At 63.0% G+C, this 24,654-nt stretch overlaps 3 protein-coding genes across 14 annotated transcripts; 2 read left to right on the top strand and 1 right to left on the bottom strand.

Annotated features, from left to right (window-relative positions):
* The first annotated feature begins 3,930 nt into the window (after positions 1 to 3,930).
* SEMA3B (semaphorin 3B) lies at positions 3,931 to 14,985 on the top strand. 10 transcript variants are annotated; one of them, XM_070050779.1, is made up of 20 exons: positions 3,931 to 3,948; positions 5,966 to 6,045; positions 6,405 to 6,519; positions 7,949 to 8,135; positions 8,799 to 8,956; positions 9,116 to 9,178; positions 9,524 to 9,643; positions 9,724 to 9,817; positions 10,035 to 10,154; positions 11,175 to 11,320; positions 11,419 to 11,530; positions 11,649 to 11,718; positions 11,793 to 11,937; positions 12,102 to 12,390; positions 12,526 to 12,617; positions 12,691 to 12,732; positions 12,951 to 13,108; positions 13,222 to 13,277; positions 13,369 to 13,508; positions 13,921 to 14,985. In XM_070050779.1, the coding sequence occupies exons 4-20, from the start codon at positions 8,027 to 8,029 to the stop codon at positions 14,332 to 14,334; spliced, it is 2,328 nt and encodes a 775-aa protein (XP_069906880.1). In that variant the 5' UTR covers positions 3,931 to 3,948; positions 5,966 to 6,045; positions 6,405 to 6,519; positions 7,949 to 8,026; the 3' UTR covers positions 14,335 to 14,985. The 10 variants fall into 10 exon arrangements, with proteins under 10 accessions (XP_069906880.1, XP_069906879.1, XP_069906883.1 ...); XM_070050778.1 differs by lacking the exon at positions 3,931 to 3,948 and adding an exon at positions 5,682 to 5,780; XM_070050782.1 differs by lacking the exons at positions 3,931 to 3,948; positions 6,405 to 6,519 and adding an exon at positions 5,682 to 5,780 and having other exon boundaries at positions 5,966 to 6,040.
* Positions 14,986 to 15,710: 725 nt separating this feature from the next.
* Positions 15,711 to 19,181, top strand: LSMEM2 (leucine rich single-pass membrane protein 2). 3 transcript variants are annotated; one of them, XM_008260687.4, is made up of 4 exons: positions 15,711 to 16,012; positions 18,458 to 18,568; positions 18,659 to 18,844; positions 18,972 to 19,181. In XM_008260687.4, the coding sequence occupies exons 1-4, from the start codon at positions 15,991 to 15,993 to the stop codon at positions 19,103 to 19,105; spliced, it is 453 nt and encodes a 150-aa protein (XP_008258909.2). In that variant the 5' UTR covers positions 15,711 to 15,990; the 3' UTR covers positions 19,106 to 19,181. The 3 variants fall into 3 exon arrangements, with proteins under 3 accessions (XP_008258909.2, XP_008258907.2, XP_069906888.1); XM_008260685.4 differs by having other exon boundaries at positions 15,747 to 16,012; positions 18,659 to 19,181; XM_070050787.1 differs by lacking the exon at positions 15,711 to 16,012 and having other exon boundaries at positions 18,008 to 18,568.
* A 389-nt stretch (positions 19,182 to 19,570) lies between these two features.
* On the bottom strand, positions 19,571 to 24,440 carry IFRD2 (interferon related developmental regulator 2). The gene is made up of 12 exons (XM_002713212.5): positions 24,144 to 24,440; positions 22,226 to 22,345; positions 22,068 to 22,152; positions 21,840 to 21,964; positions 21,603 to 21,760; positions 21,402 to 21,452; positions 21,137 to 21,315; positions 20,940 to 21,045; positions 20,512 to 20,649; positions 20,297 to 20,425; positions 20,127 to 20,222; positions 19,571 to 20,002 (listed from the first exon to the last, which is right to left on the bottom strand). Exons 1-12 carry the CDS (start codon positions 24,199 to 24,201, stop codon positions 19,922 to 19,924), a joined length of 1,326 nt encoding a protein of 441 aa, XP_002713258.3. The 5' UTR covers positions 24,202 to 24,440; the 3' UTR covers positions 19,571 to 19,921.
* Between the last annotated feature and the right edge of the window lie 214 nt (positions 24,441 to 24,654).

Below are 24,654 nucleotides of genomic sequence, written 5' to 3'. Positions count from 1 at the left end.
GGTTGGGTCGGGGACTCAGGACCCCGCCTCCACACACCTGCCAGTGCCCCGCCGCCGCAGGGGCCCCAGCCTGGCAGGAGATAAGAGGCCCGGGCCGCTGTCGGGAGGCCATCAGCACTCCCTCCTCAGTTCCTCCGGCCTTTCCGGGTACCTCTGCCTGCGAGGGCCGGCCAACAAGGAGAACAGGATCCCTGGGCTTCCTGCAGGGGCTCAGGCCTGGACCTCGTTGTTCTCAGATGAGCAGGCGGGAGCGGCTTCCGTGGGGTGATGCCCGCCCCGCAGGAAGCAAGCACCGGAGATGGTTCCTTCCGTCTGTCCTGAGGGGGAGACCTTGCACAGAGACACCATTGAGGGGCTGGCATTGGCTTGGCTGCCTGGCGCACCCAGTGCCTCCCTCCTGGGTGGGCCATACAGGAGTCTGGCCAGGATCCCCCTTGTACTCCGCTTGGCAGTGGATCTGGGTGGGGTCCTGGCAAGCAGGGGGTCCCTGGGTGCTGACAGCTTGGCCCCAACCTGCCCTTGGCCCTCCTACCCCAGCTCTGACTCCCAGGGCATAAGGCTCCATTGTCCCAGCATTGGCGGGGGCGGCCTCTCAATTCTGCCTTGTCTTTGGTGCTGGGGAAATTCCCAGCCATGGGGGGCGGTGGCAGGAGGAACCATGCAGGTGTCCTGTGCTCCAACTACAGGGAGTCCATGAGGTGGGCTTCTGGGTGCCCCCACTGCCTGGAGCTGCCTGGGATGGGCCTCAGCCATTCCTCCTTGTGGGAGAGCAGCTGGCTGAGGAGGGCCAGAGGCGCACCGCTCTAGCTTTGTGTGCCCAGAGCCGCCACCCACCCTGAGAACTGCATCTTCCCGTCCCCACCCTTGGGCAGCTGCAGACCCTTCGCAGGACATACAGAGGCAAGGAGGGACCCAGGCTGCTGCCCCCAGTGTGGCGGCGGCCACAGGCTGATCCGCCCCCTGGAGGGCCTGACCCACTCCAAATAGTTGCTCCAGCTGCTGGGGTGGTGGCAGCCTGGGTATTTTTAACCCATTTGAGGGTTAGGGAAACAGCTGGCAGGAGAGAAAGAGACAAGCATGAAGAGTCAGGCCTGAAGAGGGGAGACTGGAGGGAGACCCTGTGAGAGGAGCCCCCAGCAGGGGGTAGAGGCCCAGAGGTGAGGTGTATAAGGGGCAAGGTTCGCTGCAGGAGCCCCTTACCACATGCCAGTGCAGCCCGGTAGCCGCTCCCGGTCAGGAGAACCTCTCAGAATCCTCGCCTCCCCGCCCAACCCGGAGTGCCAAGCTCACTGGGGAGGCTGGAGGGTACGAACCCTGACAACCGCCTGGCAGGTGGCATGGCCAGCCAGATCCTGTGGCCTGGGAGTCGGGGAAGGGGCCAGAGCAAGATTGGGACTGCAGCTTCTTTCGGCTGGATTCCAGGTCTGGGCCTGCACTCAAAAAGCTGACCCCAGTCCCTGTGTCCCCTGAGATCCTAAGGGTTCGTATCCCTGGCATGAGGATCTGCATTCCCTGAAGTCGGGGAAGGCGGCCCCCACCGTCCAGGTCGATGCCCCCAGCCAGCTGGGCTGTGCAGGCAGCTGTGGACTGCATGTGTGTGCGCGCCTGCTCAGCCACTCAGCCTTCATTCTGTCACCGAGTGCCAGGTACCAGTGCCCAAGGGGAGCAGAGGTCAAGGCCACGGGGTCCCTTTCTCTTCCCTGCCTTGGCTTCTCCACAGGTGCTCTTGCTTGGGAGGAAAATAGTAGTTTGGAAGCTCCTCCCATTGACTCTGCTTTTTTATTTTAAGGACATGCATTCTAGTTTTAAATTTTTTATTTTATTTATTTGAAAGGCAGAGACGCAGAGAGAAATAGAGACCTTCCATCTACTTGTTCCCTCCCCAAATGCCTGTCAACAGACAAGGCTAGGCTAGGGTGAAGTGGGAACTCAATCCAGATCTCCCACGTGGGTGGCAGTGTCCCAAGTACTTGAGCCATCACCACCGCATTAGGTGTGCATTAGCAGGAAGCTGGATTGAAAGCAGAGCCGGGGCCGGCGCCATGGTGCAATAGGTTAATCCTCTGCCTGCAGTGCCGGCATCCCATGTGGGTGCTGGTTCTAGTCCCAGCTGCTCTTCTTCCCATCCAGCTCTCTGCTATGGCCTGGGAAAGCAATAGAAGATGGCCCAAAAGCTTGGGCCCCTGAACCCACATGGGAGACCCGGAAGAAGCTCCTGGCTCCTGGCTTTGGATCAGCATAGCTCTGACCGTCGCGGCCATTTGGGGAGTGAACCAATGGAAGGAAGACCTTTCTCTCTGTCTCTTCCTCTCACTGTCTGTAACTCTACCTCGCAAATAAATAAATAAAATCTTTAAAAAAAATAGAAAAGAAAAGAAAAGAAAGAAAGCAGAGCCAGGACTCAAACCCAGGCACTTGATATGGGATGCAGGCACCCCAGGGCGTCTTAACCACTTGCCAAACACCTGCCCTCTGACCTCACTGGGATTTGATTCAGGAGCTGGGGGTCCTGGGGCAAGGTCAAGGCGGAGCCTAAGATGTCCCTTCTCCATCAGGCTCCATCACCACTGAGGCCCAGCAGGCCCAGGGGCGTATGCAGGCGTCCTGTAGGCATGATGTCCTCTCCTCCCTGTGCCTGTCCTCTGCTGAGTCCTGTGAGGGTAGCCCCTGCTGCTGCCCCACAACGGGGAGCCCAGAGCCTTGCCTGAGGTTTGAGCCTTCACCCAGGAAAGCCGATAGCCAAGGTAGATGGCAAATAGTGAGAAGAGCCCAGCAGGTGACAAGGGAGAGGGCCTGAAGAGTGGCGGCCACAGCTCAAGCTAACTGTTGGCAGGGAAGGAGCTGATACATCCCGGAAGTGGAGCAGCTGGGGCCCTGGCAGGGTGCTGTGAATGCCAGGCTGAGTCTGCCATGCCCCCAGCCTCTGCAAGCTTTCTGAGTCAGGATGGGGGCAGGGTGCTTCAGAGGGGAAGCCAGCCAGGAGTGGCAGAATGACCACAGGGACACAGCAGGAGGCAGGGCGAGAGGGTCAGCTGCAGGGAGAAGGGGACTTGCCATTCATCAGCAAGACAGAGGGACCTCTCTGATCCAGGGACTCTGGAGCAGGGGGCTTGGCCCTGTTTGGGCCAGGCCTAGGGCTCGGGGGTCAGAGGGTGGAGGGAGTAACTGCTGGGGGGGGGGCATGGGAGAAGGGGGCAAGAGAAGACCTGAGCCTGAGACAGGCTCCATAAAGCTAGATTGGAGGAGGCAGCCATGAAGGTTTCTCTGCGGGTCCTCACAGGCCTGGGTGCCCCAGGATGCCCCGAGCTGAGGCGGCAGCAAGGGTGAACACCTGCCACCCAGACTGTCGCCTGATCCACCTGGCCCGTCTTTGGGGAGAGAGGAGAGACGCGGAGCTGGAGAGCCACAGTGTTGCCATCCAACCCTGCCTCTCCCCGGAGCCACTGCACCACGAAGGAGTTCATCCTGGAGCAGCCCTTGGTCCCCTACCCCAGACCCTCCCCATCAGCCAGCCCTCCTGGGGCCCTGAGCCGCTGCTCAGAGAAGGCCGCACTGATGTTAATGAGAATAGAGTGCAGTTGTCCTGGTCCTGGTTGTCCACTTTAGCGGCATTCCTGGCCCAGCTCCCTCCACACACCCCCAGGCTCCAGAGAAGGGAGAGGGAGGCCCCGCCCCCAGCCCCCCTTCTCCCCACCCCTCCCTGCTGGGCGATGAAGAAAACAGGAGTGAAGAGCTGTGATGTGGCTGCTGGGGGGGGCTCCCCATCCCAGAGGGGCTGACCTCAGCCTGGGAGGAATGTGCAGGAGGCGGAGGGCAGGGGCGGAGCAGTGGGGGTAGGGCCACAGCCAAAGGCCCAGGGTTCCCGGTGGCCCCTCCCTCGCCCCTCTGTCTCAGCTCTGCCATGGCCCTCAGCAGGCAAGGAGGGGAGGAGCTGATCCCTCACAGAAGGTGGGCCAGGGATCTGCTCCGGAATGTGGAGGCCAGGAGAGGGGTGGGTGGGACAAATGCCGCCACAGACCCTTTTCCCAGGGGGGATCTCCTGGGCATTAAATCCTCAGGGGAGTTAGGCCCCAGTGATGTCTGGAGGCTCTGCATGGCCACCCCCACACCCCCACTCCCGCCCCTCCCGCCATGCCCGAGTCCCCAGGCCCCAGGTGGCCCCGCCAGCCTTGATGGCTAAAGCAGGTGTGAGTGGGGGAGCCCAAGATCCCATGCAGCCCAGGCTGGGCACTGGGAGGGCTGATGCAGCCTTCCTCAGGCGGGTGTCCCGCCCCAACCACACCACCCAGAATCCAGGCAGGATGCAGAGGGACAGGGGGAGCTGGGGATGAGGGGGAGGCAGGTGCTAGGGCCTGGCCCAAGGATCCAGTTATTACCAAGGCCAAGGCCTTAGCGGGCTGTCGCACTGACAGGCAGCTCCAGGGCAGGAACCCAGGCAGGCTGCCCCAGCCCAGGGTAGAGGTCCCAGAGGCTGGGGTGGCCTTAGGGTAGGGGTCCAGGCAGGAGCAGGGACTCCAGCTGCCTCTCTTGGTTTGCCCCACTCCTTGGAGACCTGGCCCAGGACGCCTGATTCCAGAGTCCTTGGGGACCTTCTCCAGTGTGACCATAACCTCTGCTCTTGGGCCGCTGCCTTCATGCTGCTCGTGGCCTGGCACATTTGACTTGTGGCTAAGGAGCAGAAAGGGAGACCCGTTGGGGTCAAGAATGACAGCAGCTGCCCATCCTCCGAGGACTGACCTCCCTGCTCCAGGAGGGGACACATCTGGAGCAGGGGCAGTGCATCAGGCTGGGGAGTGGGGGTCAGAGACAGCCCAGTCCCTTTGGCTGGGGGCTGAGTCCCAGGCTGTTGGAAAAATGAGGGACTCCTGGTCCCTGGTATGAGCACAGAGCTGGGTGGGTGGGTAGGGGGTGCTGGAACAGACTGGGACCTTGAGCCTTGAGAAGTGAAGGCAACGGGGGCAGATGGGGCACAGCTGGGGTACATAGGGAACTTCAAGGGCACTTGCTGATCTTGGCTGCTTGGGTGGAAAAATTGTAAACAGCTGAAGAATTTTGTTTGCTTGCACTGGGCCAGCGGAGGCTGCCCAGGTCCAAGGCACGAGGCAGCTAGTTCAGGAGTAGAGGAAGACCACATCCTGGAGGTGAGAGCGCAGGCAAGGGCACACCCCTCCACCCCTCTCCCCAAGGCCCCAACGTTCACCTGCCTGCTGGCCAGGTCAGGCCAGGAGCACCAGGTCCTGAGGAAGAGGAGGGGCACGGCCTCACCATGGACTCCCCCTAGCTCCATTCCTGGCCTAGCTGGCCGGCACCCAGGGAGTGGGTGGGCACCAGAACAGTGTGCTCTTGAAGCACCTGCGCAGCCTCCCTGTCCCCTCTGAGCTGCTCCTCAGCCCTGGGGACAGGCCCTGGTTTGCTCATCCAGGTGGACCTGAGGGCTGCTGCACTCTGCCATTGTCATTGTCACCGTCCAGCCCCTCCAAAGCAGTACTGCTCGAAATGCACATAGGGTGTGTCCCCCAGGCCAGCTCCAGGACAAGATGCTGGGCCCTTCCCAGCCAGGCCTGGGTGTGCGACTCCATCGGGCACTGTCTTTGGGTGTGTGTGATGGAAGTGATTCGTCCCACCTTGCCCTGGGTGTGGTGGGAGTGACTCCTCCCACCTTCAACTTAGGAAGAGTGGAAGAGCGACTGGAGACCAGGGAGGTCATGCAGTGCGCTCCCCTCCCCTCCCTGTCCAGCCTGGGGGCCTGGGGCGGACCCACACTCTGCTGCAGAAGCCAGGTTTGCTGGGCCTTCCCGCCCCCTTGCCCGCCCCCGCCTGGCTGTCTTCAGCGTTGCTGGCTGGTCAGCTTTAGTGTTCAATGGGCCGTCAGCTGAGGAAGGACAGGGAGGGGCTGGGGTCCCGGGGCCCCTCAGAACTCCAACTGAGACGTCCCCTCCCCCGCCCTCTGGCCCTCCCATCCCAGCGACTCCCGGGAACCGGAACCGAGGTGGCAGCTGAGTCCCACATTTTCACTGCCCTGGCTCCGCAGCCGTGGAAGGTCAGGTGAGGAACGGGAGCCCCGGGGGGACCCCACTCGCTGTTCCCTATGCATGCTCTGCACAGCCGCCTGGAGCTGCGGGTCCCTGTTGCTGAGCAGCCACGGGCCTCTGGGACCCCCGCGAGGCACCCTTCCACCTTGCGCCCCGACAGGAGAGGGTCCTCTCGCCCCGCCCCTCCCTTGTGCCCATTCCACTCTGGCCCGCCGCTGTCTCCAGCCGGTCCCGGCTGCCTGCCCAGTCACCCGACCCGCCCTTCAAACTTTACGGCAGGCGGCAGGCGGTGCGTGTGGGGCGGTGGCAGGCTTGGTGGGGGCGGGGGCTGCTGCTTAAAGGAGCCGTCAGAGGGTGCCCTGTGGCCCCCAGCCTTCTCCCCCTCCCAGGATGTGAGCGGGCTGGGGCGGGGAGGAGCTTGCTGGAGTTGGGGAAGCCAGCGGTGTCACTTCGCAGACATGCAGAGACTGAGAAGAGGCAGCCTGTGGCAAGTGTCAGCGGAAGGAAGGAGGGAGGCTGGGGTCCTCGCAGGGGAGGGTCCAGGAACCTGGGAGCTGGGCTGCAGCCTGTTGGGGGAGGCATCTGGCACCTGCCCTGGCTTAATCCCGCCTCTGGACAGTGCTGGAGCTCCTGTGCCCAGCACCTGCCCAGCCAGCCCGTGGGAGGGAAGGTGGGCATGGCAGCCCCATGTGAGGGGTCCGGGGAGGGTCTCTGGTCACAGGATGAAGGAACTCAAAACGGGGGAGAGGCTCATGGAGGCTGAGGGGACCCCGAGAGGGAAGGACAGCTGGCCCAGCCGGGGGGCTGAGAGTGACAGGCCGCCTCACCGTCCCTACCTGCCTACCCCGGGTGCCCCTGGAGTCTGAAGCCTGACCTCACTGACTGTCGGTGGGTTCCCCAGCCCCTTCCATGCCCTGGAGCCGCAGGGCTGCTGGAGCTGGCTTAGGAGCAGCCCTCAAGTCACAAGGAGGCAGAAGTGGAGGTGACCGCCCAGCCCAGGGGCCCCAAAGCTCCGAGGCAGCGCTTACCCCTGTTAGCACCGGGTGTCCCAGGGTCCGAGGGAGTGACTGATGCTGTGGCTGTTTGCCCCACACTTGCATGTGGGGCATGCCCCCCCACACTCTTGCATGTGTGCAGATGTGCAACACATGCATGCAAAACATGCACACATCACACACAGTGCCACGTGTGTGTGAAGGGACACATCTATGCACTCAGCACATGTGCAAGGCAACACACACCATCTGTTGGCACCCAGATATACACATGTGCACGCCCACGCACGCACACTATCCACACACACGCATTCACACAGGGGCCCTCGGAGGCACACCGACAGGCACCACGCTCGGCAGCAGCCCCAGAAGTACCTCTGTGTTTCTCTGTGGGTGCGCGGGCACCTCCGGAGGCCTGACTCCTTCAACTTGCTGCTGCCTGACACTCTCAGTCCTGTCATCCTCTTGAGCTGCTTGTTTTGCTCTCTGCACTTGGCGCCCTCTGGAATGACCTCACCCATCGGACTGCACTCCTCGTTGGCACTCTGCCTCCTCCCGCGGGGACCTCATCTGGGTCTGCCAGTATCCCCAGTCCTAGTCCCAGGCTGGCACGGTGTGGGCACGCGGGGTTTGTGAATGAACGTCTGAGTGCTGTGAGTGTGTGCAGGGGAGGGACGGTTGCCGGGGAGGTGACGTGGTGGTGGCGCGGGCGCGTGCCAGTGCAGGGTGACCCTGAGGGTGTGCCCAGTGTGGGTGTGTCTGATTGCGGCCAGGCGGGGCACCCTCAGAGGGGAGGGCTCTCGGAAGCGGAATGCGACCCCCCAGCCTCTCTCCCCTAGGGGCTGTAATCCGATCCCCGGGGACTCCCCCCTAGCCTCCCGCCCTCGCCCTCGGCTGGGCTGCCGACTCCTTCTCTTCCAGATCCCAGGGCAGAGTCCAGGGCGGCTCAAGGCTCCTCCACACACACCCGCTGAACCCTGAGCGCCCTGAGCTGCCGGGATGGGGCGGGCTGAGGCCGCCGCCATGATCCTGGGCCTGGCCCTGCTCTGGGCAGAGGGGCTGGGGGGTACCACCCCCAGCCCCCCACGCCTTCGGCTCTCCTTCCAAGGTAGGTGCACCTGGCAGGTGGGAGGGCTCAGCATGGGGTGGGCAGGAAAGGGGCCCAGCGCGGATGTGTGGCTCTGTGTCGGCTGTTGCCCTGTGCATGTGCCGGTGGGACTGGAGGCTCCAGTTAGCCCAGACCTCAGCCCCCAGCCTCTCTGTCCGCGTTCTGCTGGCGCTTTCCCACGGAGAGCCCCTGTCTCCATAGCAGCAGACTGCCCCATCTTGTCCCATCCTCTACGCCTCACCAGGCCAGGCCCCTGGGCAGGGCAGCAGGGAAGTCAAATCTCACGCCCGCCACAGTGGCACAGGGCAGGTGACTGTGCTTGGCGCAGGCATGGGACTTCCAGCCTGGGCTCTGGCCGTCTCTACATGCCCGGCTCCCCCAGAACCCTGGCATCCGCAAATCTGGCTTCCCAGTGCGCACGCCTGGAGGGAGACATCACTTGTCCAAACAAGCCTGACTTCAACCTGCCTTCCCCTTCCTGGGGGCCGCACTGCCCACCCTGGCAGCTCCGCTCAGGCATCCAGGTGGGCTTGTCTCTGCGTGTGTAAATCCACATGCATGTCAACTCACATGTGAGGACTGAACCACACGGACCACCTCTGTCCACAAGGAGGCACCCACGCAGGGCTGGGAAGGGGCCTCAGCAGCGTCCCCACCCTGCAGAGCTCCAGACCCGGCACGGGCTGCGGACCTTCCGGCTGGAGCGGACCTGCTGCTACGAGGCCTTGCTGGTGGATGAAGAGCGTGGTCGCCTGTTCGTGGGTGCCGAGAACCATGTGGCCTCCCTGAGCCTGGACAATATCAGCAAGCGGGCCAAGAAGGTGCCAGCTCCCCAGCCTTAGGGAATGAGCCCTGGGACCCCACCTCCGACTGCTTGCAGAGACCCAGAGGGCTGGGCCCCCTGTGTGAAGAGACCCCCGGGAGAGAGAATACCCCAGAGCTGACCTGTGCCCCCTCCTCCTCCTTCAACCTTGCCATAGGTGGCCTGGCCAGCCCCCGTGGAGTGGCGAGAGGAGTGCAACTGGGCCGGAAAGGACATTGGCGTGAGTGCTGGCTCCCCACCCTGGGTGGGAGGGGGGAGGGCAACCCCCGGCCCAAGACAGGGCAGTGCTAGGAGCAGCCTGCCTGTTCCGGCTGGGATCCGGACATGGTGAGTCAGGGTAGGGGCTCATGTGATTCTTCTTGGGGGGTGGGTGTGTGTGTCTCTGTGTCACGGGGGTGGGGCTGTGCTGGTCACCAAGGCCACCCAGGTCCCTGTAGCCCATGACAGTGCTTACCTGGGCAGTACGGAGGACAGGAAGGCAGGGGATGCCGCAGGCCAGCTGGGACCTCCTATGGCCGCCTCCCAGGGTAGCCTCCCAGAGTGCCCGACCCTGCCTGCCCACTAGACGGAGTGCATGAACTTTGTGAAGCTGCTGCATGCCTACAACCGCACCCACCTGCTGGCCTGTGGCACAGGGGCCTTCCACCCAACCTGTGCGTTTGTGGATGTGGGCCACCGGCCCGAGGTAAGGCCAGCTCTGGGTGGGGAGGGCGGCTGGAAGGGTGAGCCAGGGCCTGTCAGCGACCGCTCCCCCGGCTTCGCCAGGAGCCCACGCTCCGGCTGGACCTGCGAAGACTTGAGGACGGCAAGGGGAAGAGTCCTTACGACCCTAGGCATCGGGCTGCCTCCGTGCTGGTGGGTGAGTCTGGAGGCTGGGCCCCCCAACAACTCCTAGGGCCCCTTAAAAACATGAGACCTTCACCAAGTCCCAAGGCCTCCCTGGTGGTGTCCCCCGTCGCCTGCTGGAGTCTCCGAGAGCCCCCAAGGCCTCCCTGGTGGTGTCCCCCGCCGCCTGCTGGAGTCTCCGAGAGCCCCCTGGACACCCCAGCGCTGAGCAGCGCTTGCCTTGCCTGCAGGGGAGGAGCTGTACTCGGGGGTGGCAGCAGACCTCATGGGCCGGGACTTCACCATCTTCCGAAGCCTGGGCCAGCGTCCGAGTCTCCGAACAGAGCCACATGACTCTCGCTGGCTCAACGGTGAGAGGCTTGGTGGGGCTGGTGGGAGGGGCAGGCGCCACGCAGGAGGAGATGAGCAGTGGGAGAAGGGCAGTCTCACCAAGGACCCACCCTATGCAGGCCTGGCACAGACGGGACAGGTGTGGCCAGTGCTCTCCCTGAATTCGCAGACCTCAGGACACATGCATGATACAATTCTAATGGGCAAGATGAGGCCAGTGAGAGGAGAGGAGCTGGGCAGGGTAAGGGGTTTGAGGCAGCCACTCTGCCGAGGGGTGCTGAGAGCTAATTCCCAAAGCACAGGAGAGCCGAGCGCCAGGACTGAGACCAGGGTGTTCCAGGCAGACAGGACAACCAAGGCGAAGGCCCTGGGGCAGGTACAGGAGAAAGGGCAGACTCACTCCCAGCGGGACATCGGGGCCTGGGGCAGCCTATTTCTTAAAATATTGTATTATGTCTTTGCTTTGAGATCTGTATTTTTAATTTACATTATAGTCGAGGCTCATTGGCTCCACGAAATAAAGAGTTTAACAAAAAAGGGAAAAGAGCATAACCCAGCACAGGCTATACACAACAATCAAAGGAAAAGATACACAACTTCACCCATATAAACTTTTCTTACGACTGAGGCAGTCTATTAACCCAGCGTGCCCCAGTAAATTTAAAAATAGTCCCGAAAGCATTAAAACGACAGTGGCATAGGGGGTATGGGATCCATGGGAGGATCAGAAGCCGGATACCCCACTTCTCTCCTTCTGCAGCCCATAGGCCTGGGCTAATTATGGGGGTCGCGGTCCTCTAGTGTGTGCCAAGGTAGCCGCGGTCTCTGCTGCCCCCTTGTGACCGCTTCTTGCCTCACAGGCCCTAATCCTTGGGATTCGGCCCGCGCCCAGGGCCAACTGACTGCGGACCTGGAGGCAGGGTGGTCATTTGCAGCCCCAGCTAAGGCCACTTCGAGGGGGAGTGGAGACAGGGCTTGAGTCGCTGTGGAATGGGTGGCAGGGGAAGGCCCTCTGACTGCTCGCCTCCTGTTGTGGCCAGAGCCCAAATTTGTGAAGGTCTTTTGGATCCCGGAGAGCGAGAACCCAGATGACGACAAAATCTACTTCTTCTTCCGTGAGTTGGCGGTGGAGGCTGCGCCGGCCCTAGGACGCCTGTCGGTGTCCCGTGTTGGCCAGATCTGCCGGGTGAGGAGTCCCTGGGCCCCTCCGGTGACCCCGCCCCGCCCCTCAGACCGCCGGGGGTCCCATGCTCATGCCGCCCCCCCCCCCCGCGCCCCTGGCAGAACGACGTGGGCGGCCAGCGCAGCCTCGTCAACAAGTGGACGACGTTCCTGAAGGCACGACTGGTGTGCTCGGTGCCTGGTGTCGAGGGTGACACCCACTTCGACCAGCTCCGTGAGTACCTGCGGTGAGGGAAGGGCAGGGACGGGCAGGGACGGGCAGGGAGGGCACAGACACAGGAGCCGAGCGGGCAGGGCTGTGCGCGCTCTCCAGCCGGGCTCCCTCCCTGCAGAGGACGTGTTCCTGCTGTCTTCGCGGGAGCGCCGCACCCCACTGCTCTACGCCGCCTTTTCTACGTCCAGGTGAGGAGCGGGGGGGTGGGGTGCGCTGCTGGAGCGCCCGCGGCGCCCTCACCCCGTTCCTGTCTTGCCCGTAGCGGCGTCTTCCAGGGCTCAGCCGTGTGTGTGTACAGCATGGATGATGTGCGCCGTGCCTTCCTGGGACCTTTTGCGCACAAAGAGGGGCCCACACACCAGTGGGTGTCCTACCAGGGCCGCGTTCCCTACCCACGGCCGGGCATGGTACGTAGCTGGGGGACCTCTGCCACAGCCCACCTTAAAGCCTTGGGTGGGGGACTTGGTCTGGGTGCTTTCTTCCTTTTGCTGTATGAGGGGTCAAGTCACCATCATCATTTCGAACCTCCTGGAGCAAGAAAGAGGCTGGCAGTCTTCTCTCCAATCCTCAGGGTAGGGCTCCAGTGCCTGGGTTGACATCCAACCCGCATACCTATATCCCGGCTGTGCCCCCTCTCCAGTGCCCCAGCAAGACCTTTGGCACCTTCGGTTCCACCAAGGACTTCCCCGATGACGTCATCCAGTTTGCCCGGAACCATCCTCTCATGTACAACTCGGTGCTGCCCGTGGGGGGGCGCCCTCTTTTTCTACGAGTGGGCGCCGGATACACCTTCACCCAAATCGCGGCCGACCGCGTGGCAGCTGCAGATGGCCACTATGACGTCCTCTTCATTGGCACAGGTGCGAGTCCCACCGCAGCGACCGCCGGGACCCTGGGTGGGCAGCGAGAGTCCCCAGCTGCTAGATCAGCCCCACGTCGTGCCCAGGGCCGCGGGTCCCCTTTCCGCGCTGCCCTGACTGTCCCCATCCACGCAGACGTAGGCACAGTGCTGAAGGTGATCTCCATGCCCAAGGGCAGCCGACCTAACGCGGAAGGGCTGCTTCTGGAGGAGCTGCACGTGTTCCAGGTGAGGCCTCGTCTCCATCACCTGGCATCCCCCACCCCACTAAACCTTGACTCCAGTGTCCCTCCTCCCTCAGGACGCAGCTGCTGTCACCAGCATGCAAATCTCCTCCAAGAGGGTGAGCAAGCCCCAGAGTGGGGGGTGGGAGTTACCACGCTGGTGCCCCCACCCATGCCCTGCCCGCCCGCGCAGCTGGGGGTTCAGTATAGGCTCTGCCTTTGCTAGACCGTGTGGCCTGAGACCTTAGTGTTCCATCTGCCAAGTTGGGGAAGGGAGCTCTGACCGATGGGGAGGCGGGCGCAGGCCGCCGTCGGTCATGCACCCCTGTGCCCCCAGCACCAGCTGTATGTAGCCTCGCGGAGCGCTGTGGCGCAGATCGCGCTGCACCGCTGCGCCGCCCACGGCCGCGCCTGCGCCGAATGCTGTCTGGCGCGTGACCCTTACTGTGCCTGGGACGGGGCGACGTGCACGCGCTTCCAGCCCAGCGCCAAGAGGTGGGCACCGGCGTGTATGGGGTGCGGGGTCCGGGTCGCCGGGAGGGGGACAGAGAGTCTTTCGCTGCTTCGGGCTCGAAGAAGGGCTCACCGGGGTCCCAATGTCCGTTCAGGCGGTTCAGGAGACAAGACGTAAGGAACGGAGACCCCAGCACGCTGTGCTCCGGAGGTGAGTACCCAGTCTGACCCGCACTCTCAGCCGCTGAAGCTGCCCCACCCTTCCCTGGCATGCTGGAATGTGACGTTTTCCTTGCTCCAAGACTCGTCCCGCCCCGCGCTGTTGGAGCGGAAGGTGTTCGGGGTGGAAGGTGGCAGCGCGCTTCTGGAATGTGAGCCCCGTTCGCTGCAGGCACGCATGGAATGGACCTTCCAGCGCGCAGGCGAGGCGGCCCACACCCAGGTGAGCCCTGGCTGGCCCTCCCCGACGAGGCTCTCGCCCTTTGCCCAGGTGCGCCTTGCTCTGCCTAACGAGTCCCTTGGCCTGCACCCCATGTCTAGATGAAGTCTAGCCCAGAGAGGTTCCAGACAACCATACCCTTCACCCGCACCATCCCCTTTGGTCCCTTACCTGCACGTCCATCCTTGAGGCCTCCTAACATCCCACAAGGTTCCCGACCCGTCTCCACCCTCATCCAAAAGAAGCCCTGGCCCCTGCATTCAGGGGAACCCCCTGCCTCATTCGGGTCGCCTTCAAAGGCGCACCTGTGTGGGGGCCTGTCCCATGGCCCAGCTCCCAGCGACCCCTGGCCTGCTGGGAAACGCTGTTCCCTACTGCTGCCTTACGCTGCTCCCCCCTCCTCCCGCCCCCGCAGGTGCAGGCGGAGGAGCGCGCCGACCTCACCGCGCAGGGCCTGCTGCTGCGCGGGCTGCGGCGCGGGGACTCTGGCGTGTACCTGTGCGCCGCCGTCGAGCAGGGCTTTTCGCAGCCGCTGCGGCGAGTGGCGCTGCACGTGCTGAGCGCTGCGCAGGCCGAACGGCTGGCGCGGGCAGAGGAGGTTGCGCCGGCTGCAGCTCTGCCGGGCCCCAAACTCTGGTACCGGGACTTCCTGCAGCTGGTGGAGCCGGGCGGTGGAGGCGGCGCGAACTCCTTGCGCATGTGCCAGCCCCAATCGCAACCCGCGGCCCACGCCCCGGCCCCGACTGCACGGAGGAAGGGCCGCAACAGGCGGACACACACCTCTGAGGCGCGAGCAGAGCGCGGGCCGCGCAGCGCGGCGCACTGGTGACCTGCGGACCCCGCCACGCTGGGGACCAGGCAGGAGACGATGGGCGGGAGAGGGGGCGGACAGAGCCGGGGGAGACGGCTGGTTGGGGCCAGGTACGTTGGGGTCCCTGGCTTGTGGAGACGCCGGCTGATAGCCTTGGCTTATTTATTAATTAACAGGATAACTCTTGGATATAGCGCCTGAGAGGGCAGCCCCGGCCCAGCGCAGGCTCTGGCCGGCAGGATGGGGGCAGAGAAGCGGGGCTCCAAAGCCACGAGCAGGGCTGGGGAGGTGCCCTAATGGCCACCTCGGAGAGGGACACCCGTCCGTGGGCAGCGAGCAGGAAGCTGTGAACAGGCTGGGCTCCTGGAGGCAGGCCGACTGTATTAAAGCAATGCAATAAATACGTTATCGGTGGCGGCTGGAATGGCCCCGGCAGACAACCGCTGGCCCTAGACCTTGCTATGTGGTCTGCGGTGCCTTCCCAGCAGCCTCGGGGCCTGCGTTTCTCCTGTCCAAGGTCGCTGGGTGGGGATTCACGGCACTTTCGACGTGACCGAGTGGGTTCTGGGGGAGGTCTGTAGGGGTACCGCCAGGCACAGTGCACGCTGCATGATATACCTGAAGACTCAACGCTGTGAAGGAAATAAAACCGGGCGATGTGGAAAAGAACCTGAGCGGCAGAATTCATTAGAGGGGCGGCGAGTGGCCGCTGAGCCGGGAGACAGGAAGGAGCCCTCCGCTCGCGAACCTGGGCCAGAGGCCTGGAGGTGGAAACAAGGTGCCGAGTCTGAGGCCAGCGTGACCCAGGACAGGGCTGGATGTGGGGTGTTGAAGGCGGCAGAGCCATGGTGGGCCTTGGTCCCAGGGAGGTGGAGGGGCACAGGCTACAACCACAGGCAGTGTACAGCTGGACCACTGGCTCCCACAAAGGTCCGCAGAGCTGTGCTTCCTGACCTGGGGTAACCTGGAGGTCCTTGGGCAGAGGGCAGAAGGCGAAGACCGGGACTGCTCTGCCTTAGCTGGTCTGGACGTGAGGTTGGCTTTCCATTCTCGGTGGACTCTGCCAGGGGGGAGCTGTGGGTCCTGTGCTGTACTACAGATGAGAAGACTGAGGCCACACAGGGCTGGTCCTCTACCTAGGGCTGCAACAAGCTTAGCAGTTCCACTGACCGGCACGGCCCATCTGTGGGCTCTCGGAACCCTTGTTTTCTGAAGTCACTGGGCTCCGGCTGCCCACCGCCTGCAGTCACTGGTGCTGGCAGGTTGCACCGTGGTGGGTAGCCACTCGTCATGTGTTTGCTGGGAGGAGTAGCAGAGCAGAGCGTGTCGTGGCTGCCACGTGGACAGGCTGAGCCCAAGCTGGCTGTTGTGGGTGAGAAGCCCAAGACCTCTGCGTGTTTGGGGAAGTGAGAAGGCCCCTGGGCACATGCGCTGGTGGAGGCCTTGGCTGGCTCCATCACCTGATAGTCCAGGCTGGCCCATGTGGGTCACTCCGCCCCTTCCCCTGGCTGAGTGCTGCCCCCTCTAAATATAGCCCAGTGGGCTGAACTCAGGCCTATTTTAGGCCCCGGCTGGGAGGTGGTGGCCAGGCTCTGAGAGGAGCCACTGCTGCCTTTGTCCGGTCCTGCTGCTACTGAGCACCCTCATCTGCCCCTCGACTGCCCACCAGCTGCCATGCCCGAGGAGACCCAAGAAGGTAGGAGAGAATGACCATGAGGGAGGGCAAGGGCCCAGCCCTGTGACCCTGTGGGACACACCCCCTCTGTCCCACTCCCCTCACTGTTGAAACTAGCCATCAGCTTTTTAAGAAAATTTAGTTGAAAGAGTTAGAGAGGGAGACACACAGAAGAGATCTTCCATCTGTTGGTTCACTCCCCAAATGGTCACAGTGGCCAGGGCTGGGCCAGGCCGAAGCCAGGAGCGAGGAGTTTCTTCCAGGTCTCCCACGTGGGTGGCGAGGGACCAAACACTTAGGCCATCCTTAGCTGCTTTTTCCCAGGCCATTAGCAGGGAGCTGGATTGGAAGTTGTGCAACCAGAACATGAATCAGTGCTCATGTGGGATGCCAGCCTTGCAGGTGGTGGCTTTACCTGCTATGCCACAGTGCCGGCCCCCACTAACTCTCATGTGGAGCTCAAGTGAAGGGACCCAGCCCATGCATGGGAGAGCACGCCATGCCTGCAGCCCTCCCCGCCTCTGGCCCTGCGTGCTTCCCTGCTGAGCACAGCAAGGAGGATTAGGGGGAGCTGCCTGCTAGGGATAAGTCAACTGTGGGCTGTGCCCAAGTGGGTGTTGGCATCCGGGCAGCTGCCTGGCTATTAGCTTTCTTCAGGAAAGGAGAGAGGCTGGGGTTGGGGGTGGACATTAGTTCCAGGAAACATGTGGGCGCTTGGCCAGGACTGGGAAGCAGAGAGGCTTCTGGCCTCCTCCAACGTGGGCTTAAACATCCCCCACTAGTTCAGAGTTGGGGTCCCCTGGCCTATTCAGAGACCCTCAGCTAGTCAGCAGCCTGTTCCCACAATGCTTATGGGTCCACCACATCTCAGTGCTGGGCTCAGAGGGGCCACAGCAGTAGGGATCCAGGAAGCTACAGGAAAGTGCCTGGGTGTGTGGGGGGGCCTGCATAGGGCTCCCTGGCCCACAACTCTGCTTGGTGTGGCTGGCCAGCTCCTCTCACCACATTCTCAAGTCTGCACTGCAGGAGGGGAGCCTGGCCCTGGTAGTGCTGTTTGCTTTCATTTGGGGTCTTAATATTTACTGTGTGTTTTTCCTATAGCCGACTCCCCAGTAGGATTTAGAAAGCGTGGGAAAGCATAGCAAAGTGCAGAGAAGGAACTGTATGTCTCAGACCAGCATCCCGACAGAGTGACTAGCACCGCGTTTTTGTTTGACGTACTCCGGAGCAGGGCGAGGCGTAGTTTCGACCTGGTCGGGAGGGGTGAGTTACTGGCCTGAGCAGGACAGATCCAGAGCTCCCAAGGCTGTCCCTGCACACTCAGGAAGTGTCTGCCCACTTTATTAGCTACTTTCTAGGTGTGCATCTGGAGCTCTTAAAGGACCCAGATTTTAAAATTCAAGTCAACAGCCAGAAAAGAATGTAATTAAATTATTTAGAAATCACAAACTAGACTTCAATGCACCTGAACAATTAACATCACAAGGGAAGTACACAGACCTCAGGGACTACACAGGCCGAGGTGATGAATGGATCATCAAGATGTCTTTTCTTTTTCTCTCCCTCTCCCTCTCCCTCCCTCACACACACAGTGTGGTCACATTCCCTAGGCGAAGTTGTCCGATCAGACTGATGGAGGAAGGCTATTTCTAGTCTTCCAAATGAGCACATGTGCACATGCAAAATATTTCCTCAGTGGGGATGCTGAGTGGTGGTGATGTTGCACTCTGGAGGGCTGTGGACAGCTCCTGTGGAGGACAGTCTAATGAAAGGTTTCACACACACACACAGGAAAATCTTGCTCTTGGATCAGTGTTCCTCTTCTGTAACTGTCCTTAACTCTGGGGAAACAGAGGCGCCTGCACACTGAATGGTGGGTGTGAGGGGGTTGATTTCCAAACGGAACTGCAAACAACCTAGGGCCTAGGTAGCTGACAGGGATGCCTGGAGGGAGCTGAGGCCTAAGAACCAAGGGTCCTGCAGTGAAGTGGACCTAGCAGGCCTTGTGGAAGCAGAGCAGCATCACGGCGAGGCTGTTACTCGCTGGACCGAGGCCAGGGGAAAGGGCACCACCGTGGCTAGAATGGAGCTGCTTCCCAGAAGGTGCCGGGCACGGGGCCGCCTGATGGCTACCTCACAGGGTCTGCATGGACTGAGTCGGGATGAATTCTGCATGCGTGGATTGGTCCTGCAAGGCTGACCCACTGCTTGAAGGAGCAGGCACGGAGTACTTGAAGCCCCTTGTGTGGGAGCGGTGCACCTCCTGTCGCTGTGCAGAGCAGGTGACAGGGGTCTCTGGTGGTCCTGCATCTCAACCAAGGGTCGTTCCTCGATCAGTTTTAGGGGACGTAGAACCAAATGCCTTCCTATTCCCCATCTTCCCCAAGCCCCTGTGGCCTGAGGCCACCTGGGAGAAGGGAGGGGGTGAGCTACACCAGCTGAATCAACCTCACACTGCCCCTACAGACACTGTGGCATCAGTGCCAAGCCAGAGGAGCAGGGGGCCGCTGGCCCCCAACCACGTACAAGAGGTGCGCCTGCACCGAGTGGAGTCCATCAGTGACCTGGACAGCGGAGGTGAGGGGGCAGAGGCGTGGGCTGGAGGCACTGGGGGCAGGGAGGGAGCAAGGGCACTGCCCCCACCCCGGTGTCCTGTTCACCCCACAGGCTCACTGCACCCCTACCTGACTGAAGAGACTCGACCTTGGGACGAGCTGCTGGGTGTCTTGCCCCCGTCACTGTGTGCCCAGGCTGGCTGCGGCCCCGTGTGTGGCCGTGGGGGGTTCCTGCTGCTGCTGGCGCTGTTGGTCCTCACCTGCCTGGCGCTTGCCGTCCTGGCCGTCTACTTGAGCGGTATGTACGTGGAGCGGGAAGGTGGGGTGACAGTGGGGACCAGAGCGACTGCAGGTGCTGCAGCAATGAAGGGCGGGCCGGGCGGCCTGAGGCCTGCAGATCCCGACTCCCACTTGCCCATCCCCAGTGCTGCAGAGTGAATCCTTGCGTGTCCTGGCGCACACGCTGCGCACGCAGGAGGAGACGCTGCTCAGACTCCGCCTGGCCAGCCTCAGCCAGCTGCGGCGGCTCAACTCCAGCGAGGCCCAAGCGCCCAGCTGAGACACCACTTGGACCTGGGGCCTGGGTGTGTGTGGGGGGGAATAAAGCTGCCACTGGCAGGTGTTTGCCACGGTCAGCACGTCTACTTGAAGTCCTTGGTGAGATTTTATATACACAGGTTCCCGTGCCCCCCGACTTTCAGGCCAGGCCTGGCCATGCTTTCTGGTGCGTCCTGCTTGGGTGGCCCCAGGTCAGAGGAGGGGGCGCCAGCCTCCAGGGGGGATGTCTCTGCTGGCCTGTCAGTGTCCTCTGGCCACCCCCGGGTGGTTCCGAATTAGCTAGAATTAGCTGCCACTCTGCTGGGCCTCCCAGTGGGGGTCAAGCCTCGGCTCTCAGAGACGGTAGGAGCCGGGATCACCTGAGAAGACGCTGCCTGGCGGGGCAAAGGTGAGACTGGGGAGACTCCAAGCCCGGGGTATGGCTGGGCGTGAGGGCTGGCAAAAACACCCAGGAGTGAGGAGCATGGAAGCTGAGCATTCTTTTAATTATCTTGAATCATCTTTAAAAACAGCATACAGATTCAGTCCAGCTAGCCTTGCCTCCTTGCTGCCACCCCCCTAAGGAAGTGGGCCACCTCGGGGAGCAAGGCTTGAGAAAGGAAAGGGACAGTCCCCTTCTGCACAGGCCTCCTGAGACAGTGCAGGGGCAAAGGGCCAGGGCCCCAGTGTCCTGGTTCTCAGCTGCCCACCCTATGTCTATTTTTGGTTCTGTCATTAGAAAAATAAAGTGACAATTACTGGCAGAGGCCAGCTGTTGCACTGTCTTCTGTTAAAAACATGGACAAGGGCAGGCACAGTCTTCCCGGCTGGTCCCCCGTCACAGGATGTCTGCCCGCTTGTCCCGCACGCGGCTGCGAGCCTTGGTCCGGGCTTTGAAGGCAGCGGCGTTGTACAGGTGCTGGGGGGGCGGGACAAAGAGTGATGGCCTGGTAAGCTGTGGAGTGGACAGCCCCAGGGGGGCCTCCTCCCCAGCTCCTGGAGATGGGAACGGGGGGAAGGGCAAAGGTGCCCGGGATGCAGACCTTCTCGAAGCGTGAAATCTTGCAGGCTTTGAGGGCGGTGGCATCCAGCACCAGCACAGGGCCCAGGCCAAAGATGTCCCGCAGCAGCTCGTTGTTCTGGGGGCAGAGAGGATGGGGAGCTCAGGCCTGTCCCAGCCGCGGAGCTGGGCGCCCCTGGGCCGTCTCCCCACCTGGAGGTGGTGGTGCAGGCCCGAGCCCAGCGCTTCCTTGAAGGAGGTGTAGACCCGGTGCCGAGCCCAGCTGTCCACGTAGAGCACCTCGAGGCCGAAGCGGACCGTCTCCTCCTCGCATTCGCCACCCTGCAGGGGAGGGGGTGCGCAGGCTGGGCTTAGCCGCCGTGCCCGGGGCTGCGCGCTCCCGAGGACACGCGTGCTCTCACACACACCTCAACATAGTGCAGCACGGCGCGGAAGGTGGAGCGCTGGCGCCGCCGGTCGGCCTTGGCGCGGTACTTGTTGCTGTCGGTGGCCAGAGTGCGCAGGGTGCTGCAGAGGGCCTCCATGTCCTCGTACACAAAGTCCTCCTGCAGTGGCGGGCGGGCGGGGGGGGGGGGGGGCACTGGCTGAGGCTGAGCTCTGCCGGTTGCCAACGTGGGGCGCGCAAACCCTTTCCAGAGCCCTGCTCCTCTGCCAGGCCCCTCACGTCCTCGGGTCTCTGCTGGGCAGAAACGGCCCTGCTCAGAGCCATCACGGCACCCAGCACGCCAGTGTGCGCTGGGGCCACCGCCGCTGCAGTGGCAGCCCTGCCTCGAGCCTGGGCCAGGCGGCGGTAGAGCAGGCACTGGCCCCCTGCCTCCCCACCTGCCCCTCGCACCTCAAGGTCCCGGGCGAGCTCAAAGAGCAGAGCGATGGTTTCGCCAGCAGCGATCCGCAGGTTCACACTCTCACTGGATAAGAGCTGAGGCAGCCGGGGCAGCTGCCTGGGGAGGGGGCAGGCTGAGCTCCATGCCTGGGTTGGTGGCCTCTTCGGCATCCCCTCTGCCCCCCTCCCCAGTGGACAGCCGTCCCTACCTGTCGAGGATGTGGCTGATGTGGGCACTGGGGCAGATGGTGAGTAGCAATGCCCAGGCCTGCAGGGCAGCACAACACACACCATGCAGGCTGGCAGGGGCCACGTGACTGGTGGAGCTACCCGTGCCACAGGACCGGCTGAAAACGCCTTCTAGGCAGGCAAGGCAAGAGACCAGGTCCTAGGGGCGCAGGGAGGAAGGAGAGCGGCTCAGGGGTAGAGCTGGGGGTCTGGGTGCTCGCCCCGCTGTGTCCAGAGGCCACTCACCTGCACGTCGGCAGCAGCGACGTAGCAGCCCAGGCCCAGAGCCGAAGCACACTGTTGGGAGGACAGACCCAGCGAGGGGTGAGCTGCGGGTCCAGCCGTGGGGCTCACCCTTCAGGCGGGAAGTGAGGACACAGATGGAAGCCACCACCCAGGTAGGGGATCAGGTGGGGGATGGGTTTCCCCGGGCACAGGGACACTCACATGGAGTCGGGCGGCGGGGCTGGCTGTGCTATCGCTGAGCACGGAGAGCAGCAGGGGCTGTAGGCTGTGGAACAGCTCCTCACCCTTGGGGCCAGGGCCCAGCTGCACACAGAGCAGGCCCAGCACGGCGGCAGCCAGGGCCTGTTCCTCGCCCTTCCCTGTGGGAAGCTTGCCAGTCAGCCCGGGCAGCGAGGGGCAGCACCTGCCCAGTTCAGGTCCCACGCACCCCCGCCCGACCTTTCTTGAGGCACTTTTCCAGGGCATCGGCCAGCGTGAAGCGGCGTTCCAGCAGGAAGTCGGGGAGCAGGCGGGAGGCCAGGGCCAGGCGCAGGCTCTCCAGCGCTCCTTGCCGCGTCTTGGCACTGTGGGTTAGAGGGGAGGTCACGTGGGCAGGCCTCCCTTGGTCACGCCTGGCAGGGGCTGAGCAGGGAGCCGGGAGGGGAGCTGGCCGGCAGCCCGGGGTACCTCTTGTCTGTGAGGCCATCCACATACTCCTTCAGCTTCTCCTCGAGGTCCTCCTGCGGGCCCTGCTCATCCACAGTGTCCCCCCCTGCAAGGCCAGCTGGTCAGCACCGCTTCCTGCCTGCACCCGGGCCGCCCGCACCCCGGCCGCGTGCTCTCACCAAGGCTGTCTTCCGCTGTGGTGCTGAGGAGGCTGGGGCACTCGCTGGTGGTGCTGCGGGCCTCACTCGCTGCCTCATCCTCACTGGACCCCGAGTCAGCCTGGGCACTGCTGCGGGCACCTGCCGAGGGGAGAACGGAGTACTCGGCATTGCACCACTGAGGAGGGGTGGCTGGGGCACCCGCCCCCCGGTCTCACGATCCTGCAAGACAGAATGTGCCCCCAAACCAAAGCCGAGGCTGGCAGCAAAGAGGCTGATGCCGGGGACTTGGGCCAAGAAGCCAGAGAAAGGGAAGGCCGTCTGACCGCTGGACAGCACCAGGCACGAGGCCCAGGCAAGGGATTAAGCTGGCAGGCTTGGTGAGCAGTGCCTCCAGGAGGCCACAGCCTGCTGCTGTAGGGCAGTGGGAGCCAAGGGAAGGCAGAAGGCGCTGCACAGGTCCCCCAGGACCTGCGGCCCCAGCGAGGTGCAGTGGGCCAGGCACATGGTCATGGAGTTCAGCTGCCAGCCTGGACTGCGCACCAAGGCAGGCAGTGTAAGGGGCCAGGGGCTTCAATGGCAGAGACAGGCAGACTCGGGGTTCAAATCCCAGCTTCACATACGGGAGAGGTCAAAGCCGGTCAGCTGCCCAGCCTTCGAAGCCTCTGTTCCTCCACCTGAAAAGCACCTCTTTCAGGTGCACCAGGTGGAGACCTGTGACTTGTTACGGCCCTGCTGTGGTCAACAGACTCATCTGACCACCCTTCAGCTCTGGGGCATCGCGGGAGCTTCAGACTAACTCTCTAGAGCTTCCTCTGATCCTTCCAGGGCCTGCGCCTTGGGTGCAGGGACACACAGGTTCCCTCGAACCCTGGGAAGAACAGATAGGGCAGAGCCCTGACTGCACAAGCCCAGGAAACAGCTGAGCACAGGGGAGTCCGAGGGGCAGGAGGGCGGAGCACTCCCGTGTGTGAGTTCTGTCCGGGGCCTAAGGCTGACTTTGGCACTTACACGCTTCGCCTGGGAGACGAGGCCCAGCCCGCAGCTGGCCCCTGCTCACCGCGCTCTCACTAACCTACTGGCCAAGGCAGCCCATCCTCCCCCTCATCTGCTCCACTGTGCAGTGGCCCCTCCAGCTGCCAGGCCTTTGCACAACTTGCTGTCTGTACCTGCTCTCTCCCACCTTCTCCAGACCCACTCGGAAGCCCCTCCCCGGGGGTGGGGGTGGGGCTCCGATTCCCAAGGCTGGGGCTGACACTGCTCAGTGAACACATTCCGGCACCAGCCCCTCTGGAAGTGTCACTACTTCACTCCCCTAATTAGGCGTTCCCTCACCCAAGCCCGACCGGGGCGGTGGCCAGGTCAAAGCTATGTATGGCAGGCACCCCATCCTCACAGAGTAAACATATGTGTTTACGGCACCCTGACGGGCTCCTGGTGGATGCTGATAAGCAAGTCCCAAGCCTGCCGCAAGGCTCCAGGTTACTCACCCACTCTGTGAGGCCAGGCCCAAGGCTCCAATCCTGTAGCTTCCCAATTGCCCCCTCCCTGAGTCCTCTTGAGCAGGCCAGGCCTCCGCCAACTTCCTTGACTAGTCAAATGACCACGGCTTGGCGAAGGGAATGGTTCCCTGCTATATCCCCTCCGGCAGACAACTGGGGTGGAGGAGCAACGGGGAAACCGAGGCCCGGAGGTGCTGGCGAGGTCACTTGCTGGGAGCGCGGGCACCCCCCAGGCAGCGGTCAGCGCGCTCAAGTTGGGCGCACACGTGGCCAGTGCCTGCTGGGGCACGTGCTGGGCTCGGCAGAGTTCCGGGAGAGTGCGCCGGCCTGGCCGATGAGGATTTCCCACCCTCGGACCCCCGGGGACCCAGGACCCTCGAGGACCTACGCAAGGTCCCCACTCACCACTGACCAGCTGCCCGATGCCCCCCACTCACCTCCTCCACGGCGCTGGCCGCCCTTGCGGGGCGTGTTGCCCTTACGGGCGCGGGGCATGCCGGGAACCGGGGGTGGAGGGCGCACGGGGCGCGGGGGCGCGGGGTCAGGGACCCGGCGGGCGGGGGCTCCAGACCAGCGAGACGCCGGCCCGTGTGCTGCGCTCAGACTTAGGCAGAAGACCAGAGCCACACGCCGCGCGCGCCACCATCTTCATGAGGCGCCCCGCCCTGCTAGAGGGGTCGCCGGGAAGGCGAGTTCTCTGCCATTCGGTTCCTGGCCGTATCCACGCGGCTGAAACTACGATTCCCAGGGGACCACACGCTCAGATTTCGTCCGCCGGCTGGACGCTGAGCACCATGGGAATCGTAGTTCACTCTTGGGGACCTACCAGCCGATTACGCTTTAGCTGAACTATGCACCCACAATGCCTTGCGCTCCCACCTCCGGCCCGAGACGTGAACTAGCGCGCCGTCGTTAACTCTGAAATTTCCTTTCCTAAGTGAAGCATCC

This window comes from Oryctolagus cuniculus, chromosome 10 (assembly GCF_964237555.1).
Source record: "Oryctolagus cuniculus chromosome 10, mOryCun1.1, whole genome shotgun sequence".
NCBI classification, from domain to species: domain Eukaryota; kingdom Metazoa; phylum Chordata; class Mammalia; order Lagomorpha; family Leporidae; genus Oryctolagus; species Oryctolagus cuniculus.
Note: the sequence above shows the minus strand (reverse complement) of the source record. Positions and strands in the feature narration are given on the sequence as shown.